The following is a 14,536-nucleotide window of genomic DNA, read 5'->3' as shown; positions in this document are numbered from 1 at the left end:
TTAATGAAGGCTGTTTTTATCTCTGGAAGATAAAGATCTCTGTATTATGACATTATCTATCCTCTGGATAGGTCATCAATATCAGATCGGTGGGGGTACGATTCCCCCACTGATAAGCTGGTTTTGGCAGCAGAAAACAACGCAGTGGACAGAGTTGGAAGCAGAAAGCTCCATCCACCATGTAGCTGCCGTGCCAGCATACTGCAGCTCACCTCCCTCAGAGAATGGGCAGTCGTCAATATCTAGACACTGGAAAACCCCTTTAATAGGAGTTTCCAGGTTTAAGCATCAATGGCTTATCCTTAGCCATCAATGTCCAAACCCTAAAACCCTCATCAAAAAAAAAAACAGAACAAAAGGACTGCAAAGCTTCATGGCCTCTTTACTTCAGTCCCTCACACAGAGGCCTCTACTGAGATGTCTGGTACAGTATTCAAATGCATGGTGCTGATTTGTGATTGAGCTGCAATACCTGACAAAGTCACACAGACAATAATGGCACTGCAGTGGAGGGAGCAGCTCCTAAGGGTAGGTCACTAGTACTAAAATATAGAATAAAGACCTATTTTTTTGTGTTTTTCAGCGAAAGGACAGATTATTTCATGAGCACAGATGGATCTTGGATAGTAGTTATTGGGTCTGTAATCACTACTGGGGACAGTCATTCTGTACCTTGACAAATCATTACGGAAACACAGAAATACAGGTTGAATTGCAGAAAAATAAAGCAATTATTCACATTGACTAGAAGCCAAGATGATTATATCATGTGTTAAATTCTGTCCACATTAACCACTTACCTGCCAGTGACAGCCCTAACATTTCAGAGGAGACATCGATGGTAGAATGAGGCCTGGCCGCATGGCGAGGACTGCGTTGCCTTGTTGTCATTTCGGCATGAGGAGGGCACCTCACTATTTTTTAGGCCTCAGACAAGTGACTTGATCCTTGGATTCTCAACTGTCAGTGAACTGAAAAATTGGCAAGTAAAAAAAAAAGTTGTGATACAGAAATGATACAACATAACAAAATACCAACAAAACAATGTAACAAAATATCAGATTTGTCAAATGTTATCCATTTTGTATGGGTTGTGTCAAGCTTTGTGATCAGTTCTACGAGATCTAACAATACTGAGTGCACAGCTCCTCCAAACAATAGAGGGAAGAGTCACAAAAATGTCTCTTGCGGTCAATGCAATTATGCTTGTAGGACTTACTGACAGAGACAAAATCAACTCTACTAGTCATGCCTAGCAACCAATGCAAAAAAAAAGTATATATATATATATATATATATATATATATATATATATATATATATACACACACAGTACAGACCAAAAGTTTGGACACACCTTCTCATTCAAAGAGTTTTCTTTATTTTCATGACTATGAAAATTGTAGATTCACACTGAAGGCATCAAAACTATGAATTAACACATGTGGAATTATATACATAACAAACAAGTGTGAAACAACTGAAAATATGTCATATTCTAGGTTCTTCAAAGTAGCCACCTTTTGCTTTGATTACTGCTTTGCACACTTTTGGCATTCTCTTGATGAGCTTCAAGTGGTAGTCCCCTGAAATGGTTTTCACTTCACAGGTGTGCCCTGTCAGGTTTAATAAGTGGGATTTCTTGCCTTATAAATGGGGTTGGGACCATCAGTTGCGTTGAGGAGAAGTCAGGTGTATACACAGCTGATAGTCCTACTGAATAGACTGTTAGAATTTGTATTATGGCAAGAAAAAATAAGCCAAGTAAAGAAAAACGAGTGGCCATCATTACTTTAAGAAATGAAGGTCAGTCAGTCAGCCGAAAAATTGGGAAAACTTTGAAAGTAAGGGCTATTTGACCATGAAGGAGAGTGATGGGGTGCTGCGCCAGATGACCTGGCCTCCACAGTCACCGGACCTGAACCCAATCGAGATGGTTTGGAGTGAGCTGGACCGCAGAGTGAAGGCAAAAGGGCCAACAAGTGCTAAGCATCTCTGGGAACTCCTTCAAGACTGTTGGAAGACCATTTCAGGGGACTACCTCTTGAAGCTCATCAAGAGAATGCCAAGAGTGTGCAAAGCAGTAATCAAAGCAAAAGGTGGCTACTTTGAAGAACCTAGAATATGACATATTTTCAGTTGTTTCACACTTGTTTGTTATGTATATAATTCCACATATATACACACACCGTGTTTCCCCGAAAATAAGACATCCCCCGAAAATAAGACCTACTTCCAGTTTTGCCTCTTGCTGTAATATAAGGCATCCCCCCGAAAATAAGACCTCCCCGATAATAAGGCCCCCTGGAATATAAGGTCCCAGAAGTTACTGTAAGGCGTCTGACTCCTCTGGATCGTAGCGGCGGGCGCCGCCGCGCAGCTCACTGATTGGCCGCAGCGCAGCCAGAGCTGTTCAGGCGGTGCGAGGTCTCTTTAAATCAGAGAGCCCGCGCCGCCGCCAGGACAAGCTGCCGCCTGCTGCTCGCTCTGCCCTGAAGGAGTCTGGCTGACTCACATTTAGACAGTGAGTGAGTTGCGCAGGGCAGGGGTCAGGCACATTGTGTGGAATCTGGCCGGCACGGACACACAGGGGTGACTGAGGTAGGGGGGGGGGAATGTCTGATAAAGTGGTTGGGGGATGTCTGGTGAAGGTGGGAGGGGGAGAGACTAAATAATCCACTGTCTGCTGGCACAGGGGGGGTCACTTAAAATGACACAGGGGGATCAGAGGGGGGAATCAAAATTACACAGGAGGATAAGAAAGGGGTACTAAAATGGTAATTTCCCATCAGATTCTCCTGTGTCATTTTGATTCCCCCCTCTGATCCCCCTGTGACATGGAAAAATTAGACATCCCTGAAAATAAGACCTAGCGTATCTTTGGGAGCAAAAATTAATATAAGACACTGTCTTATTTTCGGGGAAACAGGGTATATGTAAATGTTCTGTCTTCATACATGTTCACACAATGTGCAGTCTGACATTCAGCATAAACCATTCCTGTCTTCCAAATAAGAGGACTGTTCTTTGTAGTCCAACTTGTTTATTGGTCAACAGGTTGTACTCTCTGCGCGATGTGTGTGTGTGAGAGATTGTACAAGTGTGATTGATTGGTAAAACAGGATTGTTTTGTAAAACTACAAAAATACAAATAACATGTATAAGTATTAAGCATAGCGTAGCATGTACTATACCATTACATTAACACTGAAGCACATGGTAAAATGGCTGCCTGTACATAAGATTGCATGGCTAGCTAACAGTAATAACAACTCCCTGAGTAACAATTACAACTAGCTGAACAGCTCTGCATAACACAATATCCCTGAAACAAAGGTAGATCTCTCACCAGATATGCTTTTACAAGGATGGTGGAGTTTGAGAAGGAGACATGCATAGGACAGCTCTGCTGATGTGTCCTGGAGACTGGAGACTTCTCCTTCCCAGGATGCTTTGCACTCCCACAATGCAGTGCACCACCCATAATGCAGTAGCATTGTATCAGGCAAACAAAGTGTAATACAATTTAAGTGTAATACACTTAAAGGGGTTGTCTGGGTTCAAAGGTGAACCCGGACATACCCATAATTTCACCCAGGCAGCCCCCCTGACAAAAGCATCGGAGCATTTCATGCTCCTATGCTATCCCTTGCCCTGTGCTGGATAGCGCAGGGCACGGGCTCTTTTATTTACAATAACACACTACAGGGCGGAGGCTTCCACCCAGCAGTGTGTTCTGTGACGTCACCGGACGTTTTGCAGGGCAAAGGAGAGCATCGGAGCATGAACTGCTCCGATGCTCAAGTCAGGGAGGCTGCCTGGGTGAAATTGGAGATATACCCCTTTAACACTTCAGAATTACTCTGACCCTGGCAGAATGAACTAGAATCATTTTCTAACCCTGTTGGGCAGAACGAAAAAAGAGTTGAAGAGTAGCACACAAACAAATAGGCGGTGCAATACCTTAAAAAAGACCAAGGACCAAGGTCTTGCTAGATATACAAAAAAAAGAAAGCAAGGCAGCACACTGGTATCCGTGTCAAGCAGTGGGTGATTTATTAACCCATGTGATAGCCACGTTTCAGCTCACTCCATGGATCCTTTGTCAAGCTTGACAAAGGATCCTTGGAGTGAGCTGAAAGTTTTGTCTTCACTTAAAGCACAAGGGTTTAACTTTTAACCCAAACTAAACCCAGACACGCCTTTATTGTCTTATCTAAAAAGTGACTCCACTTGGCATGACTAGGGTTTCTACCCTTTTTTCTGACTTTGCGGGATAGGAGCGTGGTCTAAGATAAGCTGTTTTGCTCCAAAAATGTGCCAGAATTCTGGCGTAAAATTCTATCTCAAAGTAAGTAAGGCAATAGTTGGTATAGTCAGAGTAAAGCGTCTATCTGTGCTCCAGATATATCGTCGAGCCTGTCCCTGTGATAAAGGTGGTGCAGGTCTAGATAGCCGGTCTAAGCTTACCCTGTCTATAGGAATAGTAAATCTGCCCCACTATGTTTTAGGGGATATTCACATGTCGCACATTTTGTGCAGAAATGTCTGAAACTGAAAAATCTGTTCCTTACAAATGAGGTTTCTACAACTTGTGCATGGATTTCTGTAAATCCCATTCAGATCATTTGGACAGATACAGAAATTTCTGCAGGCCCCATCTGAGAATATATCTACAAAGAACATATACGCTGTGGATTTGCCGCCACTAATTTATGTGCGGCAGACCTGCAGTATTTAAGAAAGTCTCATCCACATGCTGCAGAAAAGGCAGCGTAAATTGACCTGTGGTGCAGATTTTAACCTCAACAGCATTGCCGCCGTACATGTAGTAATAATAATAATAATAATCTTTATTATATAGCGTCAACATATTCCGCAGCACTTTACAATTCTGGGTTTCATGTACAAACGGTCATAAATAACATAGCAACAGTCAAGTTAACAATTAGAACCAGAGGCATCAGTAAGGCCTCTTTCACACGGGCGTCGCGTTTGAGGGCCGTATAGGATGCGGGTGCGTCGCGGGTAAATGTGCGAGTGCAAAGCGTTTTAATGCGTTATGCGTTTAGTGCGTTTTGCACGTGCGTGAGAAAAATCGGCATGTTTGGTACCCAGACCCGAACCCGGACTTCTTCACAGAAGATTTGGGTTTGGGATCGGTGTTGTGTAGATTTTATTATTTTCCCTTATAACATGGTTATAAGGGAAAATAATAGCAATTCTTAATACAGAATGCTAAGTAAATTAGGGATGGAGGGGTTAAAAAAAAAAAAAATTATTAAACTCACCTCATCCACTTGTTCGCGCAGGCCGGCTTGTCTTTCTTCTTCTTAGAGGACCTGGGAGAAAAGGACCTTTGGTGATGGACCATGTGATGAGCGCAGTGACGTCACCAAAGGTCCTTTTCTCCCAGGTCCAAGTGAATGAGGTGAGTTTAATATTTATTTATTTTTTAACCCCTCCATCCCTAATTTACTTAGCATTCTGTATTAAGAATGCTATAGTTTTCCCTTATAACCATGTTATAAGGGAAAATAATAAAGATTGGGTCCCCATCCCGATCGACACCTAGCAACCAAGAGTGAAAATCGCACCGCATCCGCACTTGCTCGCAGATGCTTGCGATTTTCACGCAGCCCCATTCACTTCTATGGGGCCTGTGTTGCGTGAAAAACGCACAATATAGAGCTTGCTGCGATTTTCACGCAACGCACAAATGATGCATGAAAATCACCGCTCATGTGCACAGCCCAATTAAAGTGAATGGGTCCGGATTCAGTGCGGGTGCAATGCGTTCACCTCACGCATTGCACCCGCGCGGAATTCTCGCCCGTGTGAAAGGGGCCTAAATCTCAGCCGATGTCCTTATTTTCTTTATTTGTACACAGACGATACAGAGAATGCAGAAAGTAAAATTAGGTTGCTGCGATGACTCAACACTTGGAAAACTTGTTAGCGGTGGCTTCTGATTTCCACATAGGTCTAAAAATTTATTACAAATGCTTCGGGCAAGCCACCTAGTTATACAGTTGAGAGGAATCTCAGATCAACAGTTGGTGATTCTTTAATTGAAGAAGATCTATCCCTGTGCAATACTTCATAATGAGATAACATGGCCATGACACACTTAGCATACAATCCACTTTAAATCGCTCCCTTGGGTAGTTTTCACGGCCACACTACATGTCCAATAATTAATACAATAAATGCAATAAAATAGGTCAGCAATGGTGGGTTTTTTTTTTAAACATAAAATGTGAATTTATGCACTTTGACTTTCTGAGCACCTGTCATGTTTCCTGAGGTTCTACAATGCCCAGACAGTAGAAACACCCTACAAATGACCCCATTTCGGAAAGTAGACACCCTAAGGTATTCGCTGATGGGCATAGTGAGTTCATGGAAGTTTTTATTTTTTGTCACAAGTTAGCGGAAAATGATTTATTTATTTATTTATTTTTTTCTTACAAAGTCTCATATTCCACTAACTTGTGACAAAAAATAAAATTTTACATGAACTCAGCATACCCCTCACGGGATACCTTGGGGTGTCTTCATTCCAAAATGGGGTCACCTGTGGGGTATTTATACTGCCCTGGCATTTTAGGGGCCCTAAAGCGTGAGAAGTAGTTTGGAATCCAAATGCGTAAAAAATGCCCTGTGAAATCGTAAAGATAGTCTTTGGAATTTGGGCCCCTTTGCGCATCTTGGCTGCAAAAAAGTGTCACACATGTGGTATCGCCGTACTCAGGAGAAGTAGGGCAATGTGTTTTGGGGTGTATTTTTACATATACCCATGCTGGGTGAGATAAATATCTCTGTAAAAGACAACTTTTCCCATTTTTTTATACAAAGTTGTCATTTTACAGAGATATTACTCTCACCCAGCATGGGTATATGTAAAAATACACCCCAAAACACATTGCCCTACTTCTCCTGAGTACGGCGATACCACATGTGTGACACTTTTTTGCAGCCTACGTGCGTAAAGGGGCCCAAATTCCAATAAGTACCTTTTAGGAGGGCATTTTTAAGCATTTGGATTCCAGACTTCTTCTCACGCTTTAGGGCCCCTAAAATGCCGGGGCAGTATAAATACCCCACATGTGATCCCATTTTGGAAAGAAGACACCCCAAGGTATTCCGTGAGGGGCATGGCGAGTTCATAGAAGTTTTTTTTTTTTGGCACAAGTTAGCGGAAATTTATATATATTTTTTTTTCTCACAAAGTCTCCATTTCCGCTAACTTGTGACAAAAAATAAAATTTTACATGAACTCGCCATGCCCCTCACGAAATACCTTGGGGTGTCTTCTTTCCAAAATGGGGTCACATGTGGGGTATTTATACTGCCCTGGCATTTTAGGGGCCCTAAAGCGTGAGAAGAAGTCTGGAATATAAATGTCTAAAAATTTTACGCATTTGGATTCCGTGAGGGGTATGGTGAGTTCATGTGAGATTTTATTTTTTGTCAAAAGTTAGTGGAATATGAGACTTTGTAAGAAAAAACGAAAAAACAAAAAGAAAAATCAATTTCCATTAACTTGTGCCAAAAAAAATATCTTCTATGAACTCGCCATGCCCCTCAAAAGTGATCTTTTTATAGCGCCGCTGCGATTTTACGGTGTTTTTGCAGTGATCAGAAAAAATATATATTCTGTCACTGCGGTGGTGCGCACTGAACGCAAGTGGCCGCACAAGATCAGGCCTGATCGTTTTTTGTAGAGCCTATAGAACATGTTCTATTCTTGTCCGCAATTGCGGACAAGAAAAGGTATTTTCTATATAGTTCTGGCAATGTGCGGATCCGCAAAATGCGGAAAGCACATTGCCAGTGTCCGTGTTTAGCGGATCCGCGGTGTCCGTGTTTAGCGGATCCACAAAACACATTCGGACGTCTGAATGGAGCCTTACAGGGGGGTGATCAATGACAGGGGGGTGAACAGGGGGTCTATATGGGGTGATCAGGGGTTAATAAGTGACAGGGGGGGGTGTAGTGTAGTGTGGTGATTGGTGCTACTTACAGAGCTGTCTGTGTCCTCTGGTGGTCGATCCAAGCAAAAGGGACCACCAGAGGACCAGGTAGCAGGTATATCAGACGCTGTTAACAAAACAGCGCTGGCAGGCTGTAGATCAGCTCGTTTACCTTCCGATCCTGTGAACGCGCGCTCCTGTGTGCGTGCGCTCACAGGAAATCTCGCGTCTCGCGAGATGACGCGCCGATGCGTCGAAGAGGAACAAAACGACCACCCACAGGATGCATCCCTGCGTTAGGCGGTCGTGAGGTGGTTAAAGGGGTTGTCCGAGTTCTGAAAAAAAAATATATATATAGCAAAGTAAATCTGATGGGCAGCAATATATAACTGAGCTAAGGAAGTTTTAGGTAAAAAAAAAAATTACGGTATATTTCCTCATTTCCCTGGTTCTCTTTATTTCCCTGGTTCTCTTTTGGCCCTTTGTTTAGCTGCAATAACAACAATCTTTGCCCCTCCCCCTGCTCTGCAAAGGGAGTGAATAAGTCTGCCCTGAGTGACATGTCTGCCTGCTGGGAGACTCAGCAGCATGTTGTATGTGTAGGACTACACGTCCCAGCTGTACAATGACACTGCTGATACACACAGGATCTTCTCCCTACCTGATTGTGTGCAATGCTCTGCAGAACTCCTTTGTCAGCTTCTGTGCCCAGCATTTGTCTCCTCACTGCCTACAGCTACTCATTAAAGCCTTCAGCCCTGAATCTGTGCTCCTGAAGGGGTTAATCTTTCCTGAAGTATCCAGTTGGAGGGAGACACAGGGCAGACAGCAGCAGCTCCCAGTGCAGGAGGGTGTGGCCAGCACAGTGACTTCTTGTGTACAGACTCATATCTGCTCTCTCAAGCTGGTGCACCAAACATCAAAGCAGGGAGAGAAGCTGACATCACAGGTCATGTGACCCTCAGTGAAATCTGAGAAAGGAGCAACTACAGATGCAGTAAGTGCATGGTAAAGCTGTTACATTTGATTAGTTAGAAACATACAAAGAACAAAACTCAGACAACCCCTTTAATGATCTTGTAGACGTCTCACACAGTAAAATATAAATGTTTGCAGATGTCATCAAACTGTGTAAAGTAATTAGGCGGACAGTACACTGCTACAGATGGATCTGGATAGATTAGAGGCTTGGGCAGAGAAGTGGCAGACTAGGTTTAACATTGACAAATGTAGGTTAAGCACATAGGAAGGAATAATGCAAGTCACCAGTACATACTACTGTCCATATTGCCATTTTGGACATTGACTAAACACCCCCTTGACTGACACATTGTCCATGAATTTACAGACCACTGGCAAACAGTGTGCTAGGAAGAAGAGATTTAACTCAATATACCAACTGACTGTAACCTGCTGTCCCAGATAAAAGTAATACTCCCCAAGTAGTTTTTTTATATATTTTTTTTAGAATATATATATATATATATATATATATATACACACACACACACACTCACCTAAAGAATTATTAGGAACACCATACTAATATGGTGTTGGATCCCATTTTGCCTTCAGAACTGCCTTAATTCTACGTGGCATTGATTCAACAAGGTGCTGATAGCATTCTTTAGAAATGTTGGCCCATATTGATAGGATAGTATCTTGCAGTTGATGGAGATTTGAGGGATGCACATCCAGGGCACGAAGCTCCCGTTCCACCACATCCCAAAGATGCTCTATTGGGTTGAGAACTGGTGACTGTGGGGGCCATTTTAGTACAGTGAACTCATTGTCATGTTCAAGAAACCAATTTGAAATGATTCGAGCTTTGTGACATGGTGCATTATCCTGCTGGAAGTAGCCATCAGAGGCTGGATACATGTTCTCATTCTGTTTACGCCAAATTCGGACTCTACCATTTGAATGTCTCAACAGAAATCGAGACTCATCAGACCAAGCAACATTTTTCCAGTCTTCAACAGTCCAATTTTGGTGAGCTCGTGCAAATTGTAGCCTCTTTTTCCTATTTGTAGTGGAGATGAGTGGTACCCGGTGGGGGTCTTCTGCTGTTGTAGGCCATCCGCCTCAAGGTTGTGCGTGTTGTGGCTTCACAAATGCTTTGCTGCATACCTCGGTTGTAACGAGTGGTTATTTCAGTCAACGTTGCTCTTCTATCAGCTCGAATCAGTCGGCCCATTCTCCTCTGACCTCTAGCATCCACAAGGCATTTTTGCCCACAGGACTGCCGCATACTGGATGTTTTTCCCTTTTCACACCATTCTTTGTAGACCCTAGAAATGGTTGTGCGTGAAAATCCCAGTAACTGAGCAGATTGTGAAATACTCAGACCGGCCCGTCTGGCACCAACAACCATGCCACGCTCAAAATTGCTTAAAGGGAACCTGTCACCGGGATTTTGTGTATAGAGCTGAGAACATGGGTTGCTAGATGGCCGCTAGCACATGCGCAATACCCAGTCCCCATAGCTCTGTGTGCTTTTATTGTGTAAAAAAAAACGATTTGATACATATGCAAATTAACCTGAGATGAGTCCTGTATGTGAGATAAGTCAGGGACAGGACTCATCTCAGGTTAATTTTCATATGTATCAAATCGGTTTTTATACACAATAAAAGCACACAGAGCTATGGGGACTGGGTATTGCGGATGTGCTAGCGGCCATCTAGCAGCCCATGTCCTCAGCTCTATACACAAAATCCCGGTGACAGGTTCCCTTTAAATCACCTTTCTTTCCCATTCTGACATTCAGTTTGGAGTTCAGGAGATTGTCTTGACCAGGACCACCCCCCTAAATGCATTGAAGCAACTGCCACGTGATTGGTTGACTAGATAATTGCATTAATGAGAAATAGAACAGGTGTTCCTAAAAATTCTTTAGGTGAGTATATATATATATATATACAGTATTTTACATTTTACCTATACCATTGCATATATGAACCTGCAGGTCAGAGGCTAGCAGCAAGTACTTACTTTCATCTTATGTCAATTCTACTTGATCGCATCACATCTTCCTCTTATCCAATCATACATCACTGCAAAACAAAGCCACAGATTAACAATTATGATCAAGTCAGCAGAAATCGCCCTGGTGACAAGATATTCTTACATCAGTCAGGACATGAGGATTTAGGTTGGTTTTGTTAGTTATCAGTTACACTGTGCATTTTGCTAAGGTGTTTCAGTTCATCAATATTTCTGGGATGCTTTGGGTGCACAGCACTTTTCCAGGTCATACCACAGCATTTCAATAGGGTTTAAAGAGGTATTCCCATCTCAGACAAAGGGGCATATTTCTAGGATGCGTTTTTCAACTGTGTTTACAAGATCACGTAAACGCAGCTGAAAAGGAAGTCAGCAAAATGGTGGCCTGCAGTACCGGATCCGTGGCCTTCAGTCCCAATAACTGCCTGTTCATTCAGAAGAAAGGAGGGCGGCATTTACATGCAGTAATCATCCCTTCTATAAAGGGGACAAACAATCGCTACTGTGATCCACCAATTCAGATTGTTTGCTGCCAACTGATTCCTGTTTACACAGGGTGATGTGCTGCCAGCAAACAATGATTTTAGGTGGCGCATTAAAGATGTGATCGTTGGCACCTTTACGCGGGGAAATTATTGGGAATAATCCTCGGCCACTGTAATAGGGCCTTTATTTTAGACTGTGTTGTCTATAAATGTGACTTAGATAAAGGTCAGACCACAATTTACTAGTAATCAATGCAGAAATCCAATTCAAGGAGGTTCACTTTTCCTGCAACTGTAACTATCTGTAAACAGGAGTTGCAGAAAATCAATCTGGCTTATGCTGTAATTCTCGATTAACAGTAGTGGATGCCATTGCCTCTGAACTAATGCTCTGCCAGTTGTTTGGACTATTTTTAGTCCTTTAGCAATGGGCACAAAGTCCCTCAACACATATGTAATTATGCTTGAAATCACTCGGGAATGATCACCATCCTGGAAGCAGCACTGTAGAAATGCCTGCCTTATGTAACCAAGGCAGAGACACGAGACCTGTGCCTCTGCATACTATAGACTAGCTGACTGGGAGATCCCGGTTATAACAATACCCATACATGCTGTGGCACATTTGCCAACCGGGGCTAAATGACCTCTAACAAAAATACATGTAAGCTTGTATTGCACCTGGGGGCAGAGTGGCACATGAAGCCATAAACACTGGGTCTCTGTACAACATCGTATTACGGGGTATTCTCCCCTAGAAGCAATACACCACATATACAATTAGCAGTTTTTTTAAGATTATATAAAAGTTACAATTCCTACACATATTCAGACAACATTTTCAGTATTTACAATGCAATCTTATAGTCTTTAGACTGTTTCACCTTTTTTTACATTTTCCTCTATTGCGACCCTTTTCTAAAATAAAAAATAAATAAAAATAATAATCAAATTTCCCCCCATCATTCTGCACTCAATACCCCATAATAAGAAAGTGAAAACAGAAAGTTAGAAATCTTTACTAATTTATTGAACAGGAAAAAGTAAAATACTGCACTGACCCTTTCCTGAGTACTTAGTGGAAGCACCTTTGGCAGCGATTACAGCCTCCAGTCTTCTTGGGTATGATGCCACAAGGTTTACACACCTGAATCTGGAGTTTTAGGTCATTCTTCTCTACAGATCGTCTAAGGTTCTGTCAGATTGGATAGGGAACGTCAGTGGACATCCATTTTTAAGTCTTTTGCCCTGATATGCATTTTCAACAACCTTAGGCCTCTTGCACACAAACGCGTTTTTTTTTCTGTTTACGTTCTGTTCTTTGCGTTCCGTATACGGAAACATTCATTTCAACAGATCCGCAAAAAAAACGGAAGGCACTCCGTATGCCTTCAGTTTCCGTTCAAAAAAAGAACATGTCCTATTATTGTCCGCATAACGGACAGGGATAGTACTGTTCTATCAGGGGCCAGCTGTTCCATTCCGCAAAAAACGTCAGACGTATTTTTTGCGGATCCGTTTTTTGCGGACCACAAAATACTGAAAAAGCCATACGGTCGTGTGCAAGAGGCCTTATATAGATAAGGGTGTGTCTTTACAAATCATGTACAGTCAACTGAATATACCACCGGCGGACTCCAGTCAAGGTGTAGAAACATCTCAAAGATAATGAAAAGAAATGGGAGACCCTAGAGCTAATATTCAAGTGTCACAGAAAAGGGTCGGAATCCTTATGTAAAAGGTTAGGTTTTTAAAATGGTTTTCACTCTCATTATTGATTTTTGTCATCTTAGTACATGGCCGCAACATAAAATGTAAAACAAGTGAAAGGTTGTGAATGGGACAACTTGATGCTAATGTCTGTCAAGCGCTGCAGAATATAGCAGAGCTATATAAGAGTGTAAAATAAAAAAATTTAAAATAAGACTTTCTGAACGCGTTGTAGTTCAGTGAACACATTGTGGTTTTGTGCCACAACATGACTTCTGTTCATACATAAGCTAAACGTATAAATGGATAAACATACTGTATATACATTCACCAAAGCCATGAACTGTAATGTGCCCATAGGCTTCTAATGTGCCCAAAATTATGTCTTTATGTTTCGTCTAGAGGACTTTTTATACATAATCATGAGGGTCATCTCAGTAAAGATACAGGAATTTTCAGTGCAAGAAAAGAATGCAATTTAGGCTACTTTAACACCTGCGTTCGGTGCCGATCCGTCTAGTATCTGCACAGACGGATCCGCACCGATAATGCAAAAGTTTGTATCCGTTCAGAACGGATCCGTTTGCATTATTCTTTAGAAAAAACGTCTAAGTCAAAACGGATCCGTCCTGACTTACACTGAAAGTCAATGGGGAACGGGTCCGTTTTCAGTGAAAACGGATTCGTCCCCATTGCCTTACATTGTGAGTCAGGACGGATCCGTTTGGCTCTGCATAGTCAGACGGACACCAAAACGCTGCAAGCAGCCTCCAGAGCGGAATGGAGGCGGAACGGAGCCAAACTGATGCATTCTGAGCGGATCCTTTTCCATTCAGAATGCATTGGGGCAAAACTGATCCGTTTTGGGCCCAGAAACGCCAGTGTGAAAGTAGCCTTAAAGAGGACCTTTCACCGATTATTACACTATGAACTAACTATACAGACATGTAGAGCGGCGCCCGGGGATCTCACTGCACTTACTATTATCCCTGGGCGCTGCTCCGTTCTCCCGCTATACCCTCCGGTATCTCCGTTCACTAAGTTATGGTAGGCGGAGTCTGCCCTTGTTCTTCTGTAGCGCTGGCTGTGAGCTCTGCGCTGCGATTGGCCAGCGCTAGAGCAGAACAAGGCCAGACTCCGCCTACCATAACTTAGTGACTGGAATCTCCGCCTACTATAACTTAGTGAGCGAAGATACCGGAGGGCATAGCGGGAGAACGGAGCGGCGCCCGGGATAATAGTAAGTGCAGTGAGATCCCCGGGCGCCGCTCTACATGTCTGTATAGTTAGTTCATAGTGTAATAATCAGTGAAAGGTCCTCTTTAAATGAACTCAGAGTCCCTCATTTGCATATGTGCT

The 14,536-nt window shown here is 42.7% G+C and overlaps 1 protein-coding gene across 8 annotated transcripts in view; it reads right to left on the bottom strand.

Moving 5' to 3' along the window:
• The window catches only part of INPP4A (inositol polyphosphate-4-phosphatase type I A), a 169,900-nt gene that overhangs the window by 110,882 nt on the left and 44,482 nt on the right, over window positions 1-14,536 (bottom strand). For all 8 annotated transcript variants that reach the window (XM_040425107.1, XM_040425112.1, XM_040425114.1 and 5 more), the window contains 2 exons: window positions 10,971-11,032; window positions 801-971 (listed from right to left, as the gene is read on the bottom strand). In XM_040425107.1, the coding sequence (XP_040281041.1) occupies window positions 801-891 (91 nt within the window). In that variant the 5' untranslated portion in view covers window positions 892-971; window positions 10,971-11,032. The remainder of the gene's footprint in view (window positions 1-800; window positions 972-10,970; window positions 11,033-14,536) is intronic.

The sequence above is a fragment of the Bufo bufo genome, chromosome 3, assembly GCF_905171765.1.
Source record: "Bufo bufo chromosome 3, aBufBuf1.1, whole genome shotgun sequence".
Classification (NCBI taxonomy): domain Eukaryota; kingdom Metazoa; phylum Chordata; class Amphibia; order Anura; family Bufonidae; genus Bufo; species Bufo bufo.
Note: the sequence above shows the minus strand (reverse complement) of the source record. Positions and strands in the feature narration are given on the sequence as shown.